Source organism: Panicum virgatum, chromosome 9N, assembly GCF_016808335.1.
Source record: "Panicum virgatum strain AP13 chromosome 9N, P.virgatum_v5, whole genome shotgun sequence".
Taxonomy (NCBI): domain Eukaryota; kingdom Viridiplantae; phylum Streptophyta; class Magnoliopsida; order Poales; family Poaceae; genus Panicum; species Panicum virgatum.
Genome location: NC_053153.1, coordinates 17,432,084 through 17,453,861, shown reverse-complemented (window position 1 = coordinate 17,453,861; position 21,778 = coordinate 17,432,084). Strand labels below are relative to the sequence as shown.

The window sequence follows — 21,778 nt, the reverse complement described above, 5'->3', positions numbered from 1 at the left end:
GAGGGAACATTCCAGCCGGATAGAGAGAGGGACGAGCTGACTGACGCCCTTGGGAATCCAGAGCATCCGGGCCGCATAAGAGGAAAAGGCGTGGTTCAGTGGAAGTATGGGTTCAGGGATTACATTGAATCATATAGAAGCCGGCAAAGAAGAAAGAATGATGAGCGGGAGCACTTGCGAAGGCTAGAGGAACGACTCATGTCACACGATCAAAGACTAGAGGAAGAGGTTCAACGCCAAGTGGCCATAGCAATGAGCTAGCAACAGCAAGCGCAAAAGGTGCCTCCAGAGCCTAATGTCGCAGCCGATCATCTGTCTCAGCAGAAAAGCAGCTGCGCTTCCACAGACGTCGCCGTCGTCGAGCCAACGGGGATCTAGGCCATAGTTGAAGTGACGGCCCCGCAGCGATTTCCAGTGGATGAGATCACCCAGCGGACACCTTGTGACCTGCAGACTGCCATTAAGAACTTAATGTTCACTGTTGCGTACGGTACCGCCATGCCAACCCAACCAGGCGAAGTGTACCACGGGCAGCAAATTCCGCCAGGACACACACGAGTTGGCATGGAGCAGGTGTGCCAGGGTTGGGAGATGCTCGAGCTTGATATTCCTGGAGGCGATGGGGCGAGGACACTAGCAGAAGCCATTCATGGCTACATCCTATGGCATAAGCGCTACATTGTCCTAAAGTCGGATGATCAAACACCAAGACCGGCATCTCAGCATGCCTCTCCAAGGCCGGCATCTCCGCAAAACTCCCCAAGGGCAGCACTAGTCTCGGCAAGGTTCACCGGCACATTCTCTATCACCATCATCTCATGCACTGATGAACACTCAAGCTTCACAGTCGCCTCCATGGTCACCCCCTCCGCCGCCGGCAAAGAAGCAGAAATAGCCGCCGGCAAAGAAGGTAGCTGCACCAGGCTAAGGAGCCTCCAAAGAAGAAGGAAAAAGGAGAAGAAAACCAAGGAGGCTCCGTATTAAACCCTGGGACATGAGCCTTGAAGAATGCGATCGGATAACTCAAGAAAGAGTTAAAGAGCACTTCAAGCCGAAGCCGAAGCCGGAGCCCGAGAAAGTGATAAATCTGATAGATTTGAAATTTTTTAAGGGAATATGCGAAGCAAATAAGAGAAAATTCATTCCGAGAGATCCCCCTTCAGACTACGAACACACAATTATCAAAACTACTGAGAAAAAGAAGAGACAATCAAAGTCGTCAGTCGTCCGACGTTCCACAGCTCGGAGACCAAAAGAAACAATCAATAGAGCCTCTCGTAGTGGGACAGACGACGCAACAACAAGACTTTGTTACATTTTTGAAAGAATCAAACCTGATGGTGGCTCAGATTGCAGGGGGAGAAGATATTTCAAAGGCCGATGTGGTCGTCAAATGGACGTATGAGCTGGGCAAATCTCTTGTACCCCCCGAAGTAGTGTCCTGTGCTTCCAACGCAAATGTATAAGCTTGCACCAGTACTACATGCGTGCGATGGCCGATTGCATCTTCATGCAGGACGCAAAGATTAAAGATGACGATTTCTTACGGGGGGCGGCCATTATATGGATAAACTAGGGAAGAAATTTACCAACTATTCGATCAGGAGGACCTCGACATCTCTATGGTCGGGCTTGTGGGTTCTGTAAGTATTTTACTCTCCTTACGTATTGTTTTGCATGATCTCAACATACTGATCCCTTGATTTATTCGGTATCATGTAGAATGGAGATACAAACTTGCAGGAGAAAGGGATACTCTCACCTCGGCTTCATCGACCCAATTACTTGTAATTGGAGGATTCTACGCGGCACTTCCGATGAGCTATTCCAAAACTTATTCAAGTACATAAGCGTTCATCACAACAAGCAAATGATATTGTTTCCTTACAACTTTGCGGAGTGATTCCTTCCGTCTAACTCTTTCTATTCTGTAATCGAATTGTTTAAACCTTAACTACCAAGAACTGCCTCCGTATAATCTTGCAGTGAACACTGGGTCCTAATTGTCATAATTCCCGAGAAGAGCCTACTCGTGGTTATGGACTCATTGAGGAGAAATCCTAGAACAATACGAAAATCTTCTTAATATGATGAAAAAGTAATTCTACCACTACTCCGTCGATGACCGATAATTTGAATCACTTTGTTAAAAATCTTCTTAACATAATTGTTCTAATCATGCACAGGATTTGGAAACAATTCGCTAAAAATCATTCAGGCAAATTTGACAAGGAATTGAAGATCAAGACAGATTTTGCGGTACGCACTTGGATGATTCGTTGCACGATTCATTAGTTTTATTATATATTCATGTAAATACCTGAATAATTTCTTCTCTCTTAAAGTGTATGAGGCAGAAACAAGGCACTAATTTATGCGCATACTATGTATGCGAGAACATCCATGGTCTGGTAGGTCCTCCAAGGTTCTCTCTTAAACTTGTTAATATTTGAACTCGTATTTTAATTAGTTGAAATTAATTATCTCATTTTTCCATAAGTCGAGGAGATGCGCCATAAACTCATACCAGAGGAAAAGATTATGGCGATTCAAGAACAATTGTCCGGATTTATTGTTGAGCAAGTCCTCGATCCAAAAGGCGAATTCTACTATGATGGACTATCTAATATTGACAATCGTAGCAAATATGATAATATATGCTTATACTATGTAATTAAGAATGAATATACCTATGTAAATATATATGTGTGTGTATGTATTAAATTTCTATTTATGAGTATGTATGTATTATATATATAAGCACTCCAATAATATATATGTGTATATATATATATATATATTTATATAATATTGGTCCTATTCATTTTCATATGTAAAGGAATTCACATGTATAGATATGTGTATACATATATATATAAGTGAATTAATTTATATATAAAAACTATCTAGGACAAATATTATATAAGTAACTATATATATATATATATATATATATATATATATTACACCTGGGTGCATTCTATACAGAGAATGCACCAAGGCCAACCGGCACGTCTGGTCCGAGCCGGACCAACCGCCCCCCGCGCACCCCGTCTGATTCAGCGCACCCCGTCGCCCCCCGCTCCCCCCAATTAACCGCACGCCATCGCCCCGAATTAACCGCACCCCCACTTTCCTTTTTTTCGAAACACAGTTGTGTTGCTTTTTGTTTCGTCCGCTCCGCCTCACCGCCGCATCCACCCTTGCTGATTCCGCCGTTCTGCCGCATCGCCGTGCCGCCTTGTCCGCCGGCGTCGAAGCACTGCCGAGGGTGGCCGCCGCCGAGTGCTTCCCCACGCTGCTGATTCCTGGTGTGGAGCAAGCAGGAGCGGAGCAAGCAGGGGTGGAGGAAGCGCGGCCGCGAGGGGGGATTCTGCGCACTGCTCCTCACCGCATTTGCTTTGTTTGCCGGTCCGCGCTCGTCGAGGCTTCGCCGGCGTGGTAAGTCTTGCGCTCCCATCCCCCCTCACCCCCTGCTTAAAATTAATTCGCCTTTCCACTGCTCCAATGCCCCCCCTCACCTCGAACCTCAACCACATTTGGGCTCACAATCACGCGTACTGCATCGAGACACAGGATTCCGCGTGCCGCGCCCTCCATCGCCAGCGTGGTAAGTGATTTGAACACCATCCTACCCCTCTATATCTCCCCCTCCTCCTCCGCATTTGTTGTGCCCCCACATTTTCGTTGCACATTCCACACCAAAAAATCACACAAATATCGCGTAATTTCATCTTCGCGCTACATCCTAGTGTTTCACTGGTGCATATAGGGGGAGGGAGGGGAGGGGGGATGGGCCCCAGTGATGCCGTGCGCATGGGGAGTTTTTTGTGTTGCGGTTTATTGATGGATTATGCGATGGGGGTCGTACATTTTTTGCAATTGCTCTTCGCCCACCTTTGCAATTTGTTAGCTAACGATGCAATTTAGTCAACGGGGCGCAGTCGGGGGGGGGGGGGGGTTGCAACTCTGCAACTAGGCAGACGGGTTTGCCCCTTGATGCACTTTTTTCAGATTTTTTTACGATGAAGTATAATACATTGAGGGTGGGAATGACATCCATGCAGTAATAATTATCAGCTAGTGTTTTTAAACCTTTTTACAATTTTAGTCCATGATGTGTTGCATTTTTGCAGTTAGCAATGGTTGGCAATTCAGTTTCTCTGAAGGCTTTTGTGTTATCAGCTAGTTTTGCATCCTTTTTTTTAGCCTAACTTTTTGTTGCAATTAAAGTTAAGTACTGGTTGCAATTTTTGTCTGGCCTATGAATGTTTGTGTTTTTCTTTTTGTCTTTGGTTAGTTTGTGCTGTCCTATGTCTGGTTATATGTCTATAGGAGATTAAATGATTGCAACACTGTGAGCAGAGTATTAAAAAGTGTAGAGTATTTCCAGTTTGACTTGTATTTTTGGCCTAGTTAACCTAGTCTAGAGAACAACAAACATGTCTGTGTTTATTTATTTTTGGGATATCTTTTTTTGCGTAAGAATAATATCTTTGATTGGCTTTTGTGTCATCAGAATTCAGAAATCAGCATGTGCTGCATTTTTAGCTAACGATGTGATGTATTTTATACCTAAGCACTGGTTGCAATTTGTCTATCCAAAGGTTTCTCATGGCTTTTTTTTTGTGTTTTTCTGTTGCAGTGTTTACAAATGGATGCAGATTCAGATCATCAGCGTAGTGGCAATCATGGTGAAGATCGTGGTACAGATAAGAGCAACGATAGAATGAAGTTCAAGAACAGGAGGAAAGTATTAAGGCTGAACAGTCCTGCTCCACCCAACGGAGGCAGTGATGAGAGTGATAGACATGACTCAGATTATGTGCCATCCTCTCCTGTCCAGGCTGTCATTGCAGCAGAGGGCAGTAATAGGAAGAGGCGTCGCAAACAGGCTCGCCATCACGCCCCCGCTGACGCCGCTGCAGCCCCTCGCGGTGTTGTTGGTGGGCAAGACGCGCCGAAGAGGAGGCATGTTTCCATTCGATGCTCCCCCATGAAATTCAAAGAAATTGTCGCAGCTCTCGGCGATACTCTGAATGGTCAAGTTGTGGCAAAGAATTTCGGGGGCCTGCTACAGTTCAAGCCTCATGAACTTGATAGGCATTTGCTTAGCTGGCTTATGCGGAAGCTGAACCCAGAAACAATGAAATTAGAGATTGGTGGTGGAAAAGAGATAGCAATCACCGAGCACAGTGTATGGTGTGTGTTCCAGATCCCCAATGCTGGAAGTGACCCACCCCATATGACGGACGATGAAGCTCGTATTATTCAGAGGGAGTTGGGATTGCAAATTTGTGGTAATGCGTATAACCCAAGGTGGGGGTTCAGTGCTGGAGACATTTTGGATGGTTTGAACAAAAAGACGCTCAGAGGAAGTTTGGGGCTTAGAGCGTTCTTCATGTGTGCATTCCAGTCGCTGCTATTCTCCAACACTGACGCCTACATCAGGCTGGAGGATGTAAAGTACACCGAAGATTTGGAGAACATTGGCAATAGGAACTGGTGCAAAGCAGTAGTTGATCGTCTTCGGAAAGCTGCTCGTTTGTATAGAAAGGATTTCCCGGAGAAAGGTATTATGGCACCAATAAGTGGCTGTGGAATCTTCCTAATGGTTAGTGTTTCCCCCATACTTTTTCTTCTCTTTTTTTTCTGTTTTTTGTGTAACTGTGTCCATTTACTTATCATGTTGCAATCAGAGTATTTATCATGTTGCAACCACAGTAGATATGATGTTGCAACTAGAGTAGCTATAATGTTTTGTGCCCATTTTAGCCTTCTATAATGTCTGTGTTTGCAATTAGAGTAGCTATCATGTTGCAAACAGAGTAGCTATCATGTTGCAACCATAGTAGCTATCATGTTTTGTGCTTCATTTTAACCTCCCATAATGCATGTGTTTGCAACCAGAGCAGCTATCATGTTGCAACTGTTGTCACCTTTTTAGTTTGCAACTGGCACACATTTTTTTCTCATGCTTTTCTTCAATGATAGGCAGTACTTTTTTTCTAACTTTTTTGTTTCTATTTTTTTTGCAGATGCTATATGTTGACAACCTGCAGCATGGATTAAATACAAACCCGTTCTCGCTGCCTCGATGTGGCTTCCTCGACACGAGTACCATTGATTCTATAGCAAACATGGATCGCAGGCGAGATGTTTCCAGTGAGACTGTTGAGTTTGGTAAACTTATGGTAAGGACTCACACCCTCTTGGCACACATCCCTTTTCTTTTTTTTGTTCTTTTTTCAGCTTTCCTTTTTGCAACTGCATTGAAGGCAAAGTTGTTATTTGTGTACATACATCATTGCAATTTGTTACCCATCCATTCACAAGTTGGTTAACTTTTATATTATTTTTTACAAAAAAAAAATTGGCAGCTGAGGAGCTTGCCTGACACATGCTATGGTGTCCCTCCTATTGCGCCATTGGCAGCTTCTTCCCGGCCAGCACCAGTTGCTCCCAGCAGGAGGGCTGGCACCTCTGATGCCCCTGGCGGTCATGCCACTGCCAACGCGGAGCCTCCACCCATGTACTGGTACCCTAGTTTCAGTAGTTCTTTCGGCCAAAGCATTGTTGATGTAGTTGGAAGAAGCAGGAAGTCAGATGCGCTTAGTATCTTGAATGCATTTGATGACAGCACCAGGCAGGCCCAGGATTTCATGCAGAAGGCTGTCGAGTATATATCAAGGGCAAATGAGCTCATGGCAAAAGCCCACCACGAGTGCTTCACCTCCATGCTGAAGCTACTTGTTGATGCCCATGCCGATAAAGCTTCTTTCAATAAGGCTAGGAGGTGGGCTAGACCAAGGAGCGAAGAGCCAGAAGCAGGAGGGCTTAATCAGATGATGACAGCGCAGTAGACGATGATGATCCAGAAACCAGTGATGGACGTGATTGCCCCCTGGACGAGATCCCACTGGAATGTGAAGATCCAGAAGATGAAGTTCCGGAATCACCGCCAGAGGATTCTTATCACAGCTCTCCAGCGCCCAGCCACGGAAATGATGAAGCCGAAGACAGAGACATTATGCATGATGTGGATAATACATGTGACATGTTTTACAGCTCACTGCTTATCGCCCCGGATGCCCTGGTACGCATTAATGCAACAGTTATTTCTTTTTTTCTTCCCACGCACCATTTTTTGTGACTTTGTTTCTTCAACGCAACCCCCCCAGAACCCCTCACAATTGAGGACTCACTTCGTTGATGATAGTCCAAAATCAAATGTAATACTCTGACAGCTTTTTTTGCAATCTGTCTACCACACATTTTGCAATTCCTATACATAATGAGTTGCAATTTGTGGTTTCAAAATCAAAATCAGGAATCCAGTGATGGAACACAAGTGCCAGATGGAGATGGTCTCAGCGACACACGCATCCACAAAGATGGCAACGACGAGAAGAGGGACCATGCTGTAAGTATTATGCTTTTTTATATTTTTTGCAAAATCAGGATTTTTTTTTGCAATTCATGACTTATAGTGTTTGCAATTTATCTATACGTGTACAGGAGAAAAGAGATGACACTGAAGAGGAGGCACTCCAGAACAAGGGTGCAGACTCAAGTGCCCCACAGCATGCACCCAACCCCCAGAGTTCTGTACTTGGGGCCACATCTGAAGTAACACAACATGGGCCCCTTTTTCACATTTGTAGCAATTCGCAGCGGACGTGTTTGCATTTTTGTGACTTACAGTGTTGCAATCTGTGTGTCTACAGGAGAAAACAAATGAGAATGAGGATGAGTCATCCCATAACAAGACGACAGATGAACGCGCCCCCCAGGACGCATCCAAAGCCCAGAGATCTGCAAGTGGCGGCACTTCAGACGTAAGTTACTTTTGCCCCCCCCCATCACACACTATTCTTTTTTTTTGTTGTCAGCAACTTACAAGTTTCATTTTTGTAATTTTTGATGCAGCTAATCCTTCTTTTTTTCTTCAATATATGGCATTCAGTCTGCAGGAAACATTCACACTGGTCCAATAGCATACAGCAGAAGAAGCGTGCGCTCCACTAGCGAAGCTCAAAACAAGGAAGGTGATGATGTAGCAAAAAAGATCGCTGAGGCTGAGGCTGAAAAGAACAAGATGGAGGAAACCAGGAAGCTGAAACAACAAAGGGCAAAAGAGGCTATAAAGAACAAGAGGGCGAAGGCCCAGCTAGCAAAAGATAACCAAGCTTTACGCGATGAACACGAGAAAAAGTTGATCTTGTTGCGCCAGCACGCTGATGAAGAAATTCAAAGGTTGAAGAGCAGTGTAGTTGATGCAGAGGCAGGCCCCAGTGCCGCAGGTGCTCTAGAGTTCCCAGAGGATCCAATTGACGAAATTAACTCCCAGACCCCACCTGTTCGGCTGTCTCAAGAGGAAATGGAACAAAGTTCACAGGATTTCAACCAGTTCCAGAGGATGATCTACAAGCACATTGGCCAGAGGTTGAAGAAGAGGCCAAAGAAGTACATATCACCCTTCAAACTGCCAGGGTGTCGCACGAATGTTCCATTGACTAAGGCACTTGCATTGCGGAACAAGATTGCTGCTGATCCAGCGTTGAAAGAGTAAGCATAAACACAAATCAACTGGCATTTTTTCTTTTTTTTGCCTGCAAGCAGCAGTACAATCCTGCACATACAGTTGCTAATACATTTTTTTTGCTTTTGTGTTTTTCAGGAAAGTTTTGATTGACTTCAGCATTTTTTGCTCTTTTGATGGGAATGATCTACCGACCAGTTTTGTTGATGACAAAGATGGAGACTCTTCCGTACTTGACTTTATTGTGCATTGCCTTCGCTACGATGACATTGTCCACAAGGAAGACTCGGTGGGATACAAGGTGTTTTTGACAACCGGGTTCTTTGTAAGTCCCCTACCCAGCCCCCTGATTATATAACATTTTTTTCACCTGCTGTTTTAACCTCTTTTTTTATCTCACTAGTCTTTTTTTCTCTCTCTGCCCATTGTGATTCAAATTATATATCCTAGTGTCAGGCAATGTCTGTTCAGAGCATCTACATGGACGATGGAGTAACCGAGACCGACGATTTCAAGACGTTGTGGCAGTGCCTGGAATTAGAAATTGAGCATTATGAGGACATATTGAAGGCAAAGCTGGTTAGTTTACTTTTGCATTTGTTTAACTATCCACTTGCAACTGCTGTAAGTTTATTTTGCAATTGGTTAACTATTACTTGCAACTGCTGTTAGTTTACTTGCAATTGGCCAACTATTCACTTGCAACTGCTGCCAGCTTACTTTGCAATTGGTCAACTATTTTTTCACATTCACATCAGCCCCCCACATTGCAAGTGATTTGTGAGCCACCACTTTTTTGCTGTTGCTTTTTCACTATGCTTTTGCAACTGTTCTGTAAGTTATTTGCAATTGGGGGCTTAGTCTCTTTTTTTCATACAGGTATTCATGCCTGCATGCTCAGAGAAACACTACTTTGTGTACTGCATCAATCTCATACACAATTGTATTGATATTATGGACTCAATTGACTACGTTTGGGGCAACACCTCTCCTAAAACTCGCCACCGTCCGGTCTACAACAAGATACCAATCATAAGTGTTGCATTCCAGAGGGTCACCAATAACAAATTCCCTTGTTTTGAGCGCTGGAGCATGCTGATGATTGATCTGCACAAGCAAGCTGGCCCCTGCGATTGCATGTTCTTCCTTTGGAAATACATGGAATATTGGGATGGCGAGCATCTCAACATTGACATCAATCCGGTGAGCCCTTTCTTTCTATCTTTTTTTCGGCCTCTAGCCATGTGTGTGTTTCTCATTTCCTTTATTGCATTTTTTTGTGTTTGCAGTTCAAGGGGATGATATACAGGGTTGAGCTGATGCACTATAGCATTTTCCACCCCCTGAACCAAGCCAACCTGCCCGATGAACTGGATGTCTACAGGCTTGGCGGGAGGAAGATTGACTAGAGCGGATCCTATTGATGACTCCTCTCTTTTCTTTTGTCTTTCTCTAGAATTGTGTTGCGTGCCATGACGTAGTATCAGCTGTACAAAAAACCTCTCGCTGTGCAACTGTAACGCAGCAGTGTCGCAAATCGTGATATGTAAATATATCTAACATGATATTCATCCATTTTCCAGTTTATGCTCATATTATTCATCTTTTCTTCGCAATATCTGTGATCTGGTCGTCATCACTGATTTTTTTGCAACCGGCATCCATACATATTTTGCAATCACCCCGAACTGATGTTGCAATCACCCCGAACTGATGTTGCAATCTGCATTTTATACACATTTTTTTGCAATCGGTGTACACACATGCTTCGCAATTCTATGAGTAGCTATAAGTGCACTTTAGATGTAATCAAAGTAGCTATAATGTTTGTGCCCATTTTTATATTGGTTTGTCGTCAATGTCGCAACCGATATACATACATGGTTGCAATCTGGTGTACACATTGTTTGCAATTTCGTTAAAACACGTTTTAAGGCACCATTTTTTATTTGATCACAGTTGCTCATCTCATACTGCACATAACAATACTGCACACCACAAACTATCTAGCAGTGCGTGACAGTTGTAATTAAGAAACATAACAATGTTTTTATTGATCATAGTTGCAACATGTTTTTTTACAGTCCAAGATAACACGCACAGGGACTGAATAAATCACTACTTTTGTGTTTTTTGCCCAACGCAATCACGTTACTCCTGGTATTTTACATGCTTAGCTCTCCGCCGACAGCCACTGTTTTCTGCGCCTACTTGTCCCACACGTCCATCAGTTGCAGCGCTGCGAGCCCGCGTCACGGGCAGCTCATCTTCACTCAGTTCATCCTGACTCAGATCACTTTCATCATGCAGATCCTCTACGATCTTTGGCCGGCCTCTTTTCCTTGGGGGCCCATCATTCTTTTTGGTACTTTTCCTAGCTGCACGCATCTCTGCTGATTTGCTTCGATCAGGGTTCATCGGGCATGTTGTGCTGTAATGTGTACCTCGTACTCCACATATGCTGCATTGTCTGTCACCATAGTTCACCTTTGTGTATGTGCTCAGCGAGGTGCCATTAAGCGGAGCCTGAACATCATTTTTCTTATGTTTCCCAGGCCCCCGGCCCTTTGTGCGTGACATTGGCGGCTCAATTAGCAACATCCCAGCATGCATCGGAGTTGAAGATGGTGTTGAATTAGTGCCAGCACTACTAGATTGCTCAACCGATCCACTAGCTGGTGGGGCAGGACCTGATGATTCATCGTCTGCACTTCTCGGGAACAATTCATTGCCTGGAGTAATCTTGTCCAGCTGCCTGTTTGCTTCCTCAAAGGCATGGTCTGAATTACTTCCAGCTCTTCCAAGCCTCATCAACTTAGGCAGCAGCTTCGACATCCTGCATTGCTCTTTGCTTGCTTGCGCACCGATTCGCACACCGTCGTGTCTATCCCATGTAACTTCTTCTCTTGCATCACGAGTATATCTATTCAATATGTATCTCTGAGGGATTCTCCTCACTTGAAGGTGTGTGAAAGCTCTGATGATGTGCATGCAGAACAGACCTGCAATTGACAGTGGAGTCAATCAGTTTTTTTGCAACTGTAGTCTACCAGAGTTTGTAATTGCGGACTACTAGGGTTGCAATTGTGGACTACCATAGCTTGCAATTGTGGACTACTAAGGATTGCATTTGTAGACTACTAAGGGTTGCAATTGTAGACTACCCATAGTTTGCAATTGTGGACTACTGGAGGGTGCAATGGTGGACTACTAGGGTTGCAATTTTGTTGACTACCAGAGTTTTTGCATTTTTTTATTTGATCTACCAGAGTTTATGCATTCTTTTATCCATCAATCAGAGTTGTATTATTGAGCAATATCAATAGCAGCAGCAGCAGGAGCAGTAGCACCACCATACCTGTATGTTCCCATTGTTTGCACTCGCAGCTATATTCACCAGCATCTTTATCCGCAACCACCCTGAATGCATGTTGGGCCCAGCAGAAGCTGCCCTCACCATTTTCATGCTTCACCAACCATCCATTTTTCACCCTTGGATCTGGATCGGGTTCAATCACAAACGTTGTGCTGTTATTGTACTGCTTCTTGTACTCTTGGTATACGGCCCTCGTGTACACCTTGCTCAGCTGCTCATCAGACTTTGCTTTGCATGCTCGCACCACTTCAGCCTGCACCACCCATGTTTTTGTTTTGCAGTCAGTATATGGACATAGCACCAACTGTGAAGTAGTAATATTTGCAATTATCATATTTTTAAGCTAATCTTTAGTTTCTTTTTCTTGCACTCACCTGGCGTAGTGTCTCCCGGCGTCCATGTGGTCTGCGTGCTGAAGTGAGTCTAGCATCCTTTTAGCAAACATGTGCAGGCTTGTACTTTCATTAACATAGCCATCTTTGAGCACCCTGTTCTGGCTTTCCGATCTCTGTGTTGATGTCATTCTGCCACAGTACATCCCCTTGAAGTAAGCTGAAATCCACCTCTCCCTTTTTTCCCACAGAGCTTTTATTGCAGGGTGTTCAGCAATGCCACATTCATCAACTAGCCTATTCCATTCGACTTCGAATTGCGTTAGCCCAAGTGGATAATTTATCAAAGATTCCAATTTTTCTTTCAGTTTCATATCCTTGTGTTGGGTGTAGAGCTGGTCCAGCTCAAACTCCCACGGCCTTAGGATGTGCCAGCGACAGTTTCTGTGATGTGTCTTGTCAAACACCACTTTTATCGCTTGCCTCATAGCTGGATCTTCATCTGGCAGTACACAGTAAACCAGGGGGGAGACAGTGTCAGACACATGCAGTTTGCAATCCAGAAGGAATTAATATTACAACCAGATAGAATGAAGTTTGCAATCATTGTGTTGGATAAGAAATATGGCACACCTGTTAGGATTACATGGGGCTGCCGACCACCCATGCAGCTCTTGAAAGTCTCAAACAACCACCTGAATGATCCAGTTGACTCATCACCAATCAGCGCTTGTCCGAATGTCACATTCTTCAAGTTATTGTTGGCCCCAACAAACATGGCTAGTGGCATGCGCCTGCTGTTTGTTTTGTGAGTTGTGTCAAATGTAATGACATCTCCAAAGTCTTTGTACTCAGCCCTTTGGCTTGCATGACTCCAGAATATGTTCCTCACCACCCCAGTTTTTTGATCTGCATCCACATCCCAGTAGAAGTGCTCGTTGTTCTCCTTACACTCCCTAAAAAATTGGAGAAGCTTGTTAAGATCATCGTCTCTTTCTTCTCTAACCTTCTCCGCCTTCCTGCAAGCATTTTTTTTAAAAAAAGCCTCAGTAATGTAAAAAAAATTCCAGCACGGGAATGTTTGCAATTCAGATATGGTGGGAAAAAAACCAGCAGCACCTACATGTTTTTTATGTCCTTCTCTGTAAAACCCCACATATACCTACCATCATACAGATCCGCCATCACATTTAATGCTGCTTGATGCGGAACACTATTTCTTATCATTATATTGAATATGTCACACATGCCTTCTTCCATGTTCTTGTGTGCATGCATGTATCTGGTCATCCTAGGGGACGGTTCCAGTTTGTGGTTGTGGGCTTGCTGTACATGATCAAACTACCATAGCCCCCGCTTCTTGTCATGCTTCACTTTGACATATGCAGGGCATCCGCATCTTTTCGATCCCTTTTCAGTTTTGTGGGGCTCCTCCCCCCTCTTGCCTTCATGCCACCCCTCCCTGGAACACACCCAATGATTGGTCTCTTTGCTAGTCCTCGCTGTCCTTAGACTGAACTCAGCTAGCCTCTCATAGTCTCTATAAAACATGTAAGCATCGTCTTTTGTAGGGAACACCTGCCTCACTATTGGCACAAACATAGGGGCTATATTTGGATCCTGCGGGGGGGCACAAAATTGAGTTTGCAATCCATGTCAATCTAAGTTGCAATTACCTAGTATCACATTACCAGACAAAACTAAATTACATTATGCAACTCGAATCACATTTTTTTACAGACAAAAATTGAGTTCGCAATCCATATGAACCTAATTTGCAATTACCCAGTATCTAAACTTGCAACTCGAATCACACCTTTTTTTTGTCTCAACTTTGCACGGGCCAGCATAGCTTTTTTTTATTTACAGAGTGCTTACTGGGTAGACAACCTGCGCAGCGTCCGAAGTCTGCAGCGATCCTGGAGGCAGGGCGGCGGGTGGCGTCAGCGTCGTCACATGATGAAGCGGATCAGCAGATTCAGCTTCAGAGTTTTGCGCAGGAGCTTGTGCAGCAGCAGGGGTTGTCGTTGGGGCGGCAACAGTGGACCATTGACAACGGCGCATTTGCTCCCCCATCCGAGGAGCATCGAGTTCTGAACGCTGCCGTATAATCCCCAAGCGCAACATGTGCCTGGGAATCGCGGTGGGGCACTGGGGCCGGCGATGGAGGCTGGATCAGCGACGGCGGCGCCATGCCCCCAGGTGGATCCTCACCCTCTCCCGCATAACCAGATCGGGGGGCGCCCTCGTTGGAGGTGGCGGCAGCAGCAGCTGTGGCGGCCGCGGCGGTCCCCCCTACCTGGGCGATTCGAATGTTCCTCGATCTATTCAAAAAAACTCACCCCCCTCATTTATTTTGTCCGGACACCCCTTTTTCGAAGTCATCGCTCAAGGTTGCAATTGGATAGCTGTAATCAGTGCAACTGGTAACACAAAATGTTGCAATTTGTCGATCAATCGCGGTGGGCCACGCCAGGCGGACCCATATACTGGGGAGCGGGGTGGGGGGCTCGGGTTTGGCCCACGTGCGGGCGGGTGGGCCGTGTCGGGCCAGGGCGCGCGCGCGGAGGCGCGCAGGCTAGGAGGCGCGGGGGGGGGGGGGGGGGGGTTAGCACAGGCCGGTAGGGGGTCTGTGCATTTGCTGTAGCAAATGCAACAAGGTGCATTTTAGCCTCGCCGTGTGTGTGTGTATATATATATATTAGTGGAGATCATACACACTGAATTCCAATACATAAGTTTAATTGAAATGCAAAAGTATAATTGAAATAGAAAAAGAATTGAGAAAAGAAAAACAGAAAAAAGGGGAACTTTTGTCCTGGTTGCCAGACTCGGGACAAAAGGACCCCCTTTTTGTCCCTGCCTGGCGTTCCCGGTTGGGAAATCGGGACAACAAGGGTTTCCCAACCGGGACAAATTAGCGTTTCTGTAGTAGTGATCATGTCCCGGTGTTGAGGTTGCAAAGTTCTGTGTGTTGGGCAGTTGAGGAACTTGGGAATGAAGGAGTGGAGGGATCTCGAGCCGTTTATCTATCGATACAAAGGGAATTGGATGCGAGGAAAATCATACAATTTTTAACCAATATCAGTCTCATTGCAAGCATGTGCAATGTATAGAAACTATACAATTAGTATATTTGTATTTTAAAATATTCTCACTTTATTTAGGGTGTGCTTAGTAAGATTTTTTTTTAATTTTTTGGTGGAGCCCCGCCAAACAGGCAAAATGAAACTGTCTTCATGGAAAAAGCCCTCTGACGCTCGAAAACGGCTTACACTAAAATGAAGGATATTAATTGTTCCAAAAATTACCCACGCTACCACTAAGAAACATTTTGCCAGATATTTTTTCCCCTAAATTTCAACTCCAAGAAAATAAAATCTGCTTCACCATTGTAGTCAAAGCCGGAGCTATTATATTAGGATCCAGAGCACTAACAAACAGGCCCTCTATAACAATTTTGTAGCTACGAGTCTATACCTGTATTTTTGCATCCTCAAAGACCGAGTCAAAATCAAATGCACATTAAATTCATGAACATAGGGACTGGTTTTGTAGAGATCTTTGAGTAGATTTCTATTCACAGAACAAAAAAGGGTTCTAGGAACAATTATATGTCAACTATGTACACAAAAGAGAAGAGTATGCAGTACGTACTCTTCTATTTTATTTCCAACCTTGGCTTTCTTCGCTATGATCCCGGAGATCAAGGAACCAATAACGTTTGTATGACGTGGTATTACTAGGCTTTTGCCTTTGTTTGGCAGTTTCTTCTATGACCGTCCCTGTATTTGGTTTTAGTGCAGACTCTCTCTATTTGGTTTTAGCACAGGCTGTCCTTCTAAGTAAGAAGGCCACCAAGGACAGCCAAACGAGGTTATGTGCTACTAAATAAATGGGTAGCGAAGATAAACGAGTTCACTGCTTGTAAATATATGCTTTTCTAAAACGAACTTTATGAAAATCTTGCTATAGCTCTGCAATCTAGTACTGAGTATATGAAACGAAATACGCGTGATTATTTCCGAGCAATAATAATAATAGATCTCTTGGGTCCTGTTTGGTTATTTTTCTCTCCTAGCGCGCACGCTTTTCGAAAAGAAAATCTTGCATGCATGGTAGACTAAATGAAGTTTATTTGCAAAATCTTTTTAGGGATGGGTGTAACTTTTCGCGACGAATTTAATGGCGGTAACTAATCAATGGTTGCTACAGTGATACTACAGTGACTATCTTCTAATCACGCAGTTAAAGACCTCATTAGATTCTTCAGGATTTCTAGTGCGGGGATTCTGAAGTTGATTTTGTTAACTGACTTTGTTTGACATCGTAATTAACGGTCAAAGTAATTACGGGGAACAGCCAAACAGGCCTTGCTCTGCCCGTGTTTGGCATGGATACGGCACCTGCCACCAGCAGGACCGTGAGGGCCTCGGAGGGCAGGCTGCTGCTGGTGCTGGGTGCCGTGTAGCGGCAGGAGTGAGGTGAGCCGGGAGCAGTGACAGTGAGCGTCGCATCCGCACCAGCCACCAGCATGTGTGCACGCACGGCCTGAAGAAAACAACAAGCGAGCGTGCGCAGCGCAGGCGCACACATGGGGTTCGGTTCGGCTGCCTTTGACCGGAGCGGCACGGCGCCAAGGAGGATGACGGGCGCCGCGCCGCGCACCGCCCCCCGCCGGCGTCGCTCCCGAGGCCGGGCAGGCGCGGCCGCTGCAGGCCACGGCGGCCGGAGACACTGGAGCAGGCTGGGGCTCCATTTTTTCTTTGCCGTTGGATGATCTCACGATTCTCTCCGTAGCAGGCCATGACCATTTCCGCCAGCCCCGGCAGGGTTCACACGCGCGCGCATGGCACACGTGGGAGATGCCCGAGCTCGTTCAGAGCTCTGACCCTTGTCGCGACCCCACGGTCAAGGCCAGGCCTCGCCCCGCCTTGGAATGTGGACCCTCCCTCCTCTACTATCTGCAGCCTGCAGCTTGCAATTTAAGAGAGGGAGAGAGAGAGCGGTAAATACACAAATAAAAACTTTTCCTTTTTCTTTCTTTTTGAAGCAGGTAAATAGAATAAAAATTGAAAGCGGCCGGGTGGCAATAATTCCTGCCCTCTCCCCGTCCAGTGACCGGCCGTGGTGGCCGCGGCCTATATAAAGGCCTGCTTGGCTCCCGGTACAACAGCAAGCAAGCGCCCCCTCTCTCCTTGCTCTGCTGCCGAGTGCCGAGGCACCACCACCATTGGCCCTCCTCCTCCCTCTTCGAGGCACACCGGGGGGAGAGAGCGCGAGCGAGAAAGATGGCGCTGCTGCTTCTGTTCGTGGTCCTCGCCGCGGCGGCGGTGGTGGCGAGCAGCCTGCTGCTGCGGTGGAACGAGGTGCGGTACAGCCGCCGCCGGGGCCTGCCGCCGGGCACAATGGGGTGGCCGCTCTTCGGCGAGACAACCGAGTTCCTCAAGCAGGGGCCCAGCTTCATGAAGGCCAGGAGGCTCAGGTACCCGCCCACCCCGTTTCCTCCTCCGGCTCCCACCGCGGCGGTGGCCGCCGGCGCATTCCGCCGCCAACCTTACTCTTCTTGCTCTCTCGTCCCACGCCATGAACGGACCAGACCAGAACAGAACACGGCGGAGCAACGTGCTCTGCTCTGCTCTCGCCGGACCCCAGCCATGTCGATGTCGTCCTGGGTGCCGTGCCGCCTCATCGGATCAATCATTTGGTGGAAAGTGAGGGATGAGTTTGCTGTGGGGGGAAAAGTGATCCGGAGAAGGGGAGGAACATCAGTGCCGTGTTCCCCAAAAGCTCGCAGCACCCCCACTGTTCCAGCTCTAAGATACCATGCCATCCATCATCTTCCTCCAGTCCTCCTAAAGCACCACCACCTCACTCCCAATAAACAACTCCTGAGAGGCCCTGTCCCCACCTGCTCCAAAGTTTTTTCTTTTTAATCTCCCATCTTTTGGAGAACTTCATGGCGCCATTGTTTTTCTCACGGTGGAGCTGCCGCTGCTGATGCCGACGTGCAGGTACGGGAGCCTGTTCCGGACGCACATCCTGGGGTGCCCCACGGTGGTGTGCATGGACCCGGAGCTGAACCGGCGGACGCTGGCCAGCGACGGCGCCGGCTTCGTCCCGGGCTACCCGCAGTCCATGCTCGACATCCTGGGGCCCAACAACATCGCCGCCGTGCACGGGCCGCTCCACCGCGCCATGCGCGGCGCCATGCTCGCGCTCACCCGCCCCAGCATGATCCGCGCCGCGCTCCTCCCCAAGATCGACGCCTTCATGCGCGCGCACCTCCACGGCTGGGCCGGCCGCCGCGTCGACATCCAGGAGATGACCAAGGAGGTAAGGGACACCTCAGGCTTGCCTTGCCTCTGCTCCTGTTGCTTGCTGCCTGAGAGCCTGCCTGCTGACAGAGAAAAAACAATCACATACTGCTAAAGCAGAGGAGAGTGAGCAATAACTCCGTGGGCCCCACGGTGGAAAATCTTGGTTTACCTTGAGTGCCGCATTTTGAGACCTAAAACACCAGCCCCATTTTGTTGTTGCCGCTGGTTGGCAACTTGGCAACAAATCTGAGAGTTGACGTTTCTTCTAACCTTTTCACTGTATTTGCCAATTTTCACTCTCACTTGCCCTCCAATCCAGTGAGGCAATGCCACAGGCCGACACGGCAGAATGATGGTGCCCCTTTGAAAACTGAAATTCATGGACTGCTGAGAAAAGAGTAGAGAGCAAAAGGAGGGATCTTTCCCCTCCTTTCCTCTCTCTACCAAAAGGGAAATCTTTGGCTTTCTAGAACCTGTACTGCACTGCTGGATAGCCGAAAAAATTTATGAGCTGAAGAAAAGGGGCCAGACAGGGGGGAACGCCATCTGCATCTCTCTCTACATATTCCAAAGTGCACAACAAACACTCCATGCACATCATCACCATCACATGTCTCAATGCAAAAGAACACTTGGCATTGTTTCTTGCTTTTGGGTGCTCAGGCCGTGTTTGGTTACTTTGTGAAAAAGTTTTCAGGAAAATTTTTTGATGCTTTGACCACTAATTAAGGGTATTAAATAAAGTCTAATTACAAAATTACCTCCACAACTATGGTACTGTAGCAGATGCTCTAGCTAATGAGGCCTTTGACCGCATGATTAGGGGATGATTGAGCGCGGTATCACTGTATCCAATCATGATAAAACTTGGCTCATTAGATTCGTCTCGAAAAGTTACACACATGTTTTTCAAATAGACTTCATTTAGTACTCCATGCGGACATTTGTCTTTTGTGAAATTTTGATGGGACATGTAACCAAACATGGCCTCAATTTCATACTCCTTGCATGGCATGGAAACTTATTACATGGGTGCTGAATTATTACAGAATCTTATCTGCCTCTTCTTCTTCTTTTTTTTTTCTTTCCATCAGATGGCCTTGCTCTCAGCTCTCAGGCAGATTGCTGGCATCTCGGCTGGCCCACTCTCTGATGCCCTCAAGGCAGAGCTGTACACCCTTGTACTTGGTACCTTCTCCCTGCCAATCAACATCCCAGGAACCAACTACAGCAAAGGGCTTCAGGTACGGTTTCCTCCTTGCATGCCTGAAAGCATCAGAGGAAAGTTGAGCTGAACTGAGCCCTCTAACAACAGCGATGCTGTCTTTCAGGCAAGGAAGAAGCTTGTAGCAATGCTGAGGCAGATGATCATAGACCGGAGGTCCTCTGGTTGCACTCAAGATGACATGCTGGATTCGCTTTTGAGTGGCAACGAGGGTACCAGGGCCAAACTCAGCGACGACCAGATCATTGACCTGCTCATCACCCTCATATACTCTGGATATGAGACTGTGTCGACGACATCCATGATGGCGGTCAAGTACCTGTCAGACAATCCAAAAGCTCTTGAACAAATCAGGGTACATATATACTTCACAACCATGTTCAAATCCAAATAATAAGTCCTATAATCCTTGAGCTAACCGGTCGGTGATCTGTTGGCTGTTGCAGAAAGAACACCTTGACATCAGGAAGGGAAAATCGCCAGGGGATGCCCTTGACTGGAATGATTATAAGTCAATGACCTTCACCAAAGCTGTAAGTTGGAGATGACACACCCAAAAAGTAACCAGAGTAGAACTGTACTCTGGACATGATAAACTAATTGGTTCCTCTAATATGCAGGTCATCTATGAGACCCTAAGATTAGCAACGGTTGTCAATGGGCTGCTGAGGAAAACTACCCAGGATGTCGAAATGAATGGTGAGAATCCTAAGGGATCCATACTTCTACTAGTAGCATTTCTATGTAAATTGCAAGCTAGTTCTGATGCAATATTATGTATTTCTTTCAGGGTATGTTATTCCAAAAGGTTGGAGAATTTATGTTTACACAAGGGAGATAAATTATGACCCATTCCTGTACCCAGAACCGATGGTTTTCAACCCATGGAGATGGCTGGTAAGGAATAAAGCAAGAAAATGTTCCAGATAACAAACAAGGAACAAGATCTGTCACATATTCTAACCTGATGATGCTTGCTGACAATAGGAGAAGGGCCTGGAATCACATCCCCACTTCATGTTGTTTGGAGGAGGTTCCCGCATGTGCCCAGGGAAGGAAGTAGGAACTGTTGAAATTGCAACTTTCCTTCACTATTTCGTCACGCAATACAGGTATGTTTCTCATAAAATCCTTGAAAGCTTAAAAAACCTCGAGAACAATTTACTGACGACATCGTGGCACTGATTTTGTCCTGCAGATGGGAGGAAGAAGGAAACAACACTATATCGAAGTTTCCGAGAGTGGCAGCTCCCAACGGGCTACATATCCGAGTTCAAGATTACTGAACTTGCGAGACATTTTGCAAATTTAGATAGGATTTAGACTCAGATAGAATAACTCTGCGATGCTGATGCTGCTGGCTTCTTGAAAATATTAGAACAGCCATTGGTGCTTGTAAAATGTGTCCTTGTCAATAGGAATGATATAGAGAGGATATAGGTATCATAGGTTTACTAGGAAATTGATGTAGAAAGCCATCGGATGCTCCTGTATTCTTTTGGAAGATCAATTTTCAAATTATAATAGAAGTGTCATTTGGCTTCTGTGGTTTTGAACTGATACAGAAGCCAGCTACCCATACGTCTCTGGCTTCAGGCACCCACTGAATTACCGAATGCCAACTGCCAACTGATTCCGAAAATATGGATGGACACTGATTGCAAAATCTGAAGCAAATACAATGGAGATACTAATGCAAGAAGAGAGGAGTAAGACTTTTACCTTAATATGCAGGGTAGATGATAAACTGCTTCAATGGTAGTGGCTTTCAATTCCCTAAAAAAAGTACCAAATTAGCTTAATACGCAGGGTATAGATGATAAACTTCTTCAATTAGGCTTTCAATTCCCTAAAAAAAGTAAGAATGAGCTCATGTTTAACAATACAAGTTCCTTCAATTGGTCAGGCAACACATTGATGAAAGGAAAGCACTCTTGTCACCTCAGCGGCTTAACATAATGAAAGGCAAATATTGATTGCTTC

General features: G+C 45.9%; 4 protein-coding genes across 4 annotated transcripts; all 4 read left to right on the top strand.

Moving 5' to 3' along the window:
* The first annotated feature begins 4,947 nt into the window (after positions 1–4,947).
* LOC120692431 lies at positions 4,948–6,398 on the top strand. The gene is made up of 2 exons (XM_039975728.1): positions 4,948–5,614; positions 6,039–6,398. The coding sequence occupies exons 1-2, from the start codon at positions 4,997–4,999 to the stop codon at positions 6,342–6,344; spliced, it is 924 nt and encodes a 307-aa protein (XP_039831662.1). The 5' UTR covers positions 4,948–4,996; the 3' UTR covers positions 6,345–6,398.
* A 433-nt stretch (positions 6,399–6,831) lies between these two features.
* LOC120692852 lies at positions 6,832–8,062 on the top strand. The gene is made up of 4 exons (XM_039976247.1): positions 6,832–7,096; positions 7,331–7,423; positions 7,519–7,838; positions 7,967–8,062. Exons 1-4 carry the CDS (start codon positions 7,031–7,033, stop codon positions 7,995–7,997), a joined length of 510 nt encoding a protein of 169 aa, XP_039832181.1. The 5' UTR covers positions 6,832–7,030; the 3' UTR covers positions 7,998–8,062.
* A 36-nt stretch (positions 8,063–8,098) lies between these two features.
* On the top strand, positions 8,099–9,951 carry LOC120688788. The gene is made up of 5 exons (XM_039971160.1): positions 8,099–8,568; positions 8,681–8,867; positions 8,999–9,121; positions 9,422–9,745; positions 9,832–9,951. Exons 1-5 carry the CDS (start codon positions 8,099–8,101, stop codon positions 9,949–9,951), a joined length of 1,224 nt encoding a protein of 407 aa, XP_039827094.1.
* A 7,464-nt stretch (positions 9,952–17,415) lies between these two features.
* Positions 17,416–21,374, top strand: LOC120692586 (cytochrome P450 85A1). The gene is made up of 9 exons (XM_039975941.1): positions 17,416–17,735; positions 18,265–18,586; positions 19,665–19,814; positions 19,902–20,150; positions 20,242–20,328; positions 20,416–20,494; positions 20,586–20,692; positions 20,783–20,907; positions 20,994–21,374. The coding sequence occupies exons 1-9, from the start codon at positions 17,542–17,544 to the stop codon at positions 21,079–21,081; spliced, it is 1,401 nt and encodes a 466-aa protein (XP_039831875.1). The 5' UTR covers positions 17,416–17,541; the 3' UTR covers positions 21,082–21,374.
* The last annotated feature ends 404 nt before the right edge of the window (positions 21,375–21,778 follow it).

Excerpts from the sequence above, each read along its gene's own strand:
- LOC120688788 (XM_039971160.1), top strand. The coding sequence starts at position 8,099 with ATGGAGGAAACCAGGAAGCTGAAACAACAAAGGGCAAAAGAGGCTATA. Across the intron at positions 8,569-8,680 it reads GCTGATCCAGCGTTGAAAGA|GAAAGTTTTGATTGACTTCA; the intron begins GTAAGCATAAAC and ends TGTGTTTTTCAG. Across the intron at positions 9,122-9,421 it reads ACATATTGAAGGCAAAGCTG|GTATTCATGCCTGCATGCTC; the intron begins GTTAGTTTACTT and ends TTTTTCATACAG.
- LOC120692586 (XM_039975941.1), top strand. The coding sequence starts at position 17,542 with ATGGCGCTGCTGCTTCTGTTCGTGGTCCTCGCCGCGGCGGCGGTGGTG. Across the intron at positions 20,495-20,585 it reads CCAGGATGTCGAAATGAATG|GGTATGTTATTCCAAAAGGT; the intron begins GTGAGAATCCTA and ends TATTTCTTTCAG. Across the intron at positions 20,908-20,993 it reads TATTTCGTCACGCAATACAG|ATGGGAGGAAGAAGGAAACA; the intron begins GTATGTTTCTCA and ends TTTGTCCTGCAG.
- LOC120692852 (XM_039976247.1), top strand. The coding sequence starts at position 7,031 with ATGCATGATGTGGATAATACATGTGACATGTTTTACAGCTCACTGCTT. Across the intron at positions 7,424-7,518 it reads ACGAGAAGAGGGACCATGCT|GAGAAAAGAGATGACACTGA; the intron begins GTAAGTATTATG and ends ATACGTGTACAG. Across the intron at positions 7,839-7,966 it reads CAAGTGGCGGCACTTCAGAC|TCTGCAGGAAACATTCACAC; the intron begins GTAAGTTACTTT and ends TATGGCATTCAG.
- LOC120692431 (XM_039975728.1), top strand. The coding sequence starts at position 4,997 with ATGAAATTCAAAGAAATTGTCGCAGCTCTCGGCGATACTCTGAATGGT. Across the intron at positions 5,615-6,038 it reads GCTGTGGAATCTTCCTAATG|ATGCTATATGTTGACAACCT; the intron begins GTTAGTGTTTCC and ends TTTTTTTTGCAG.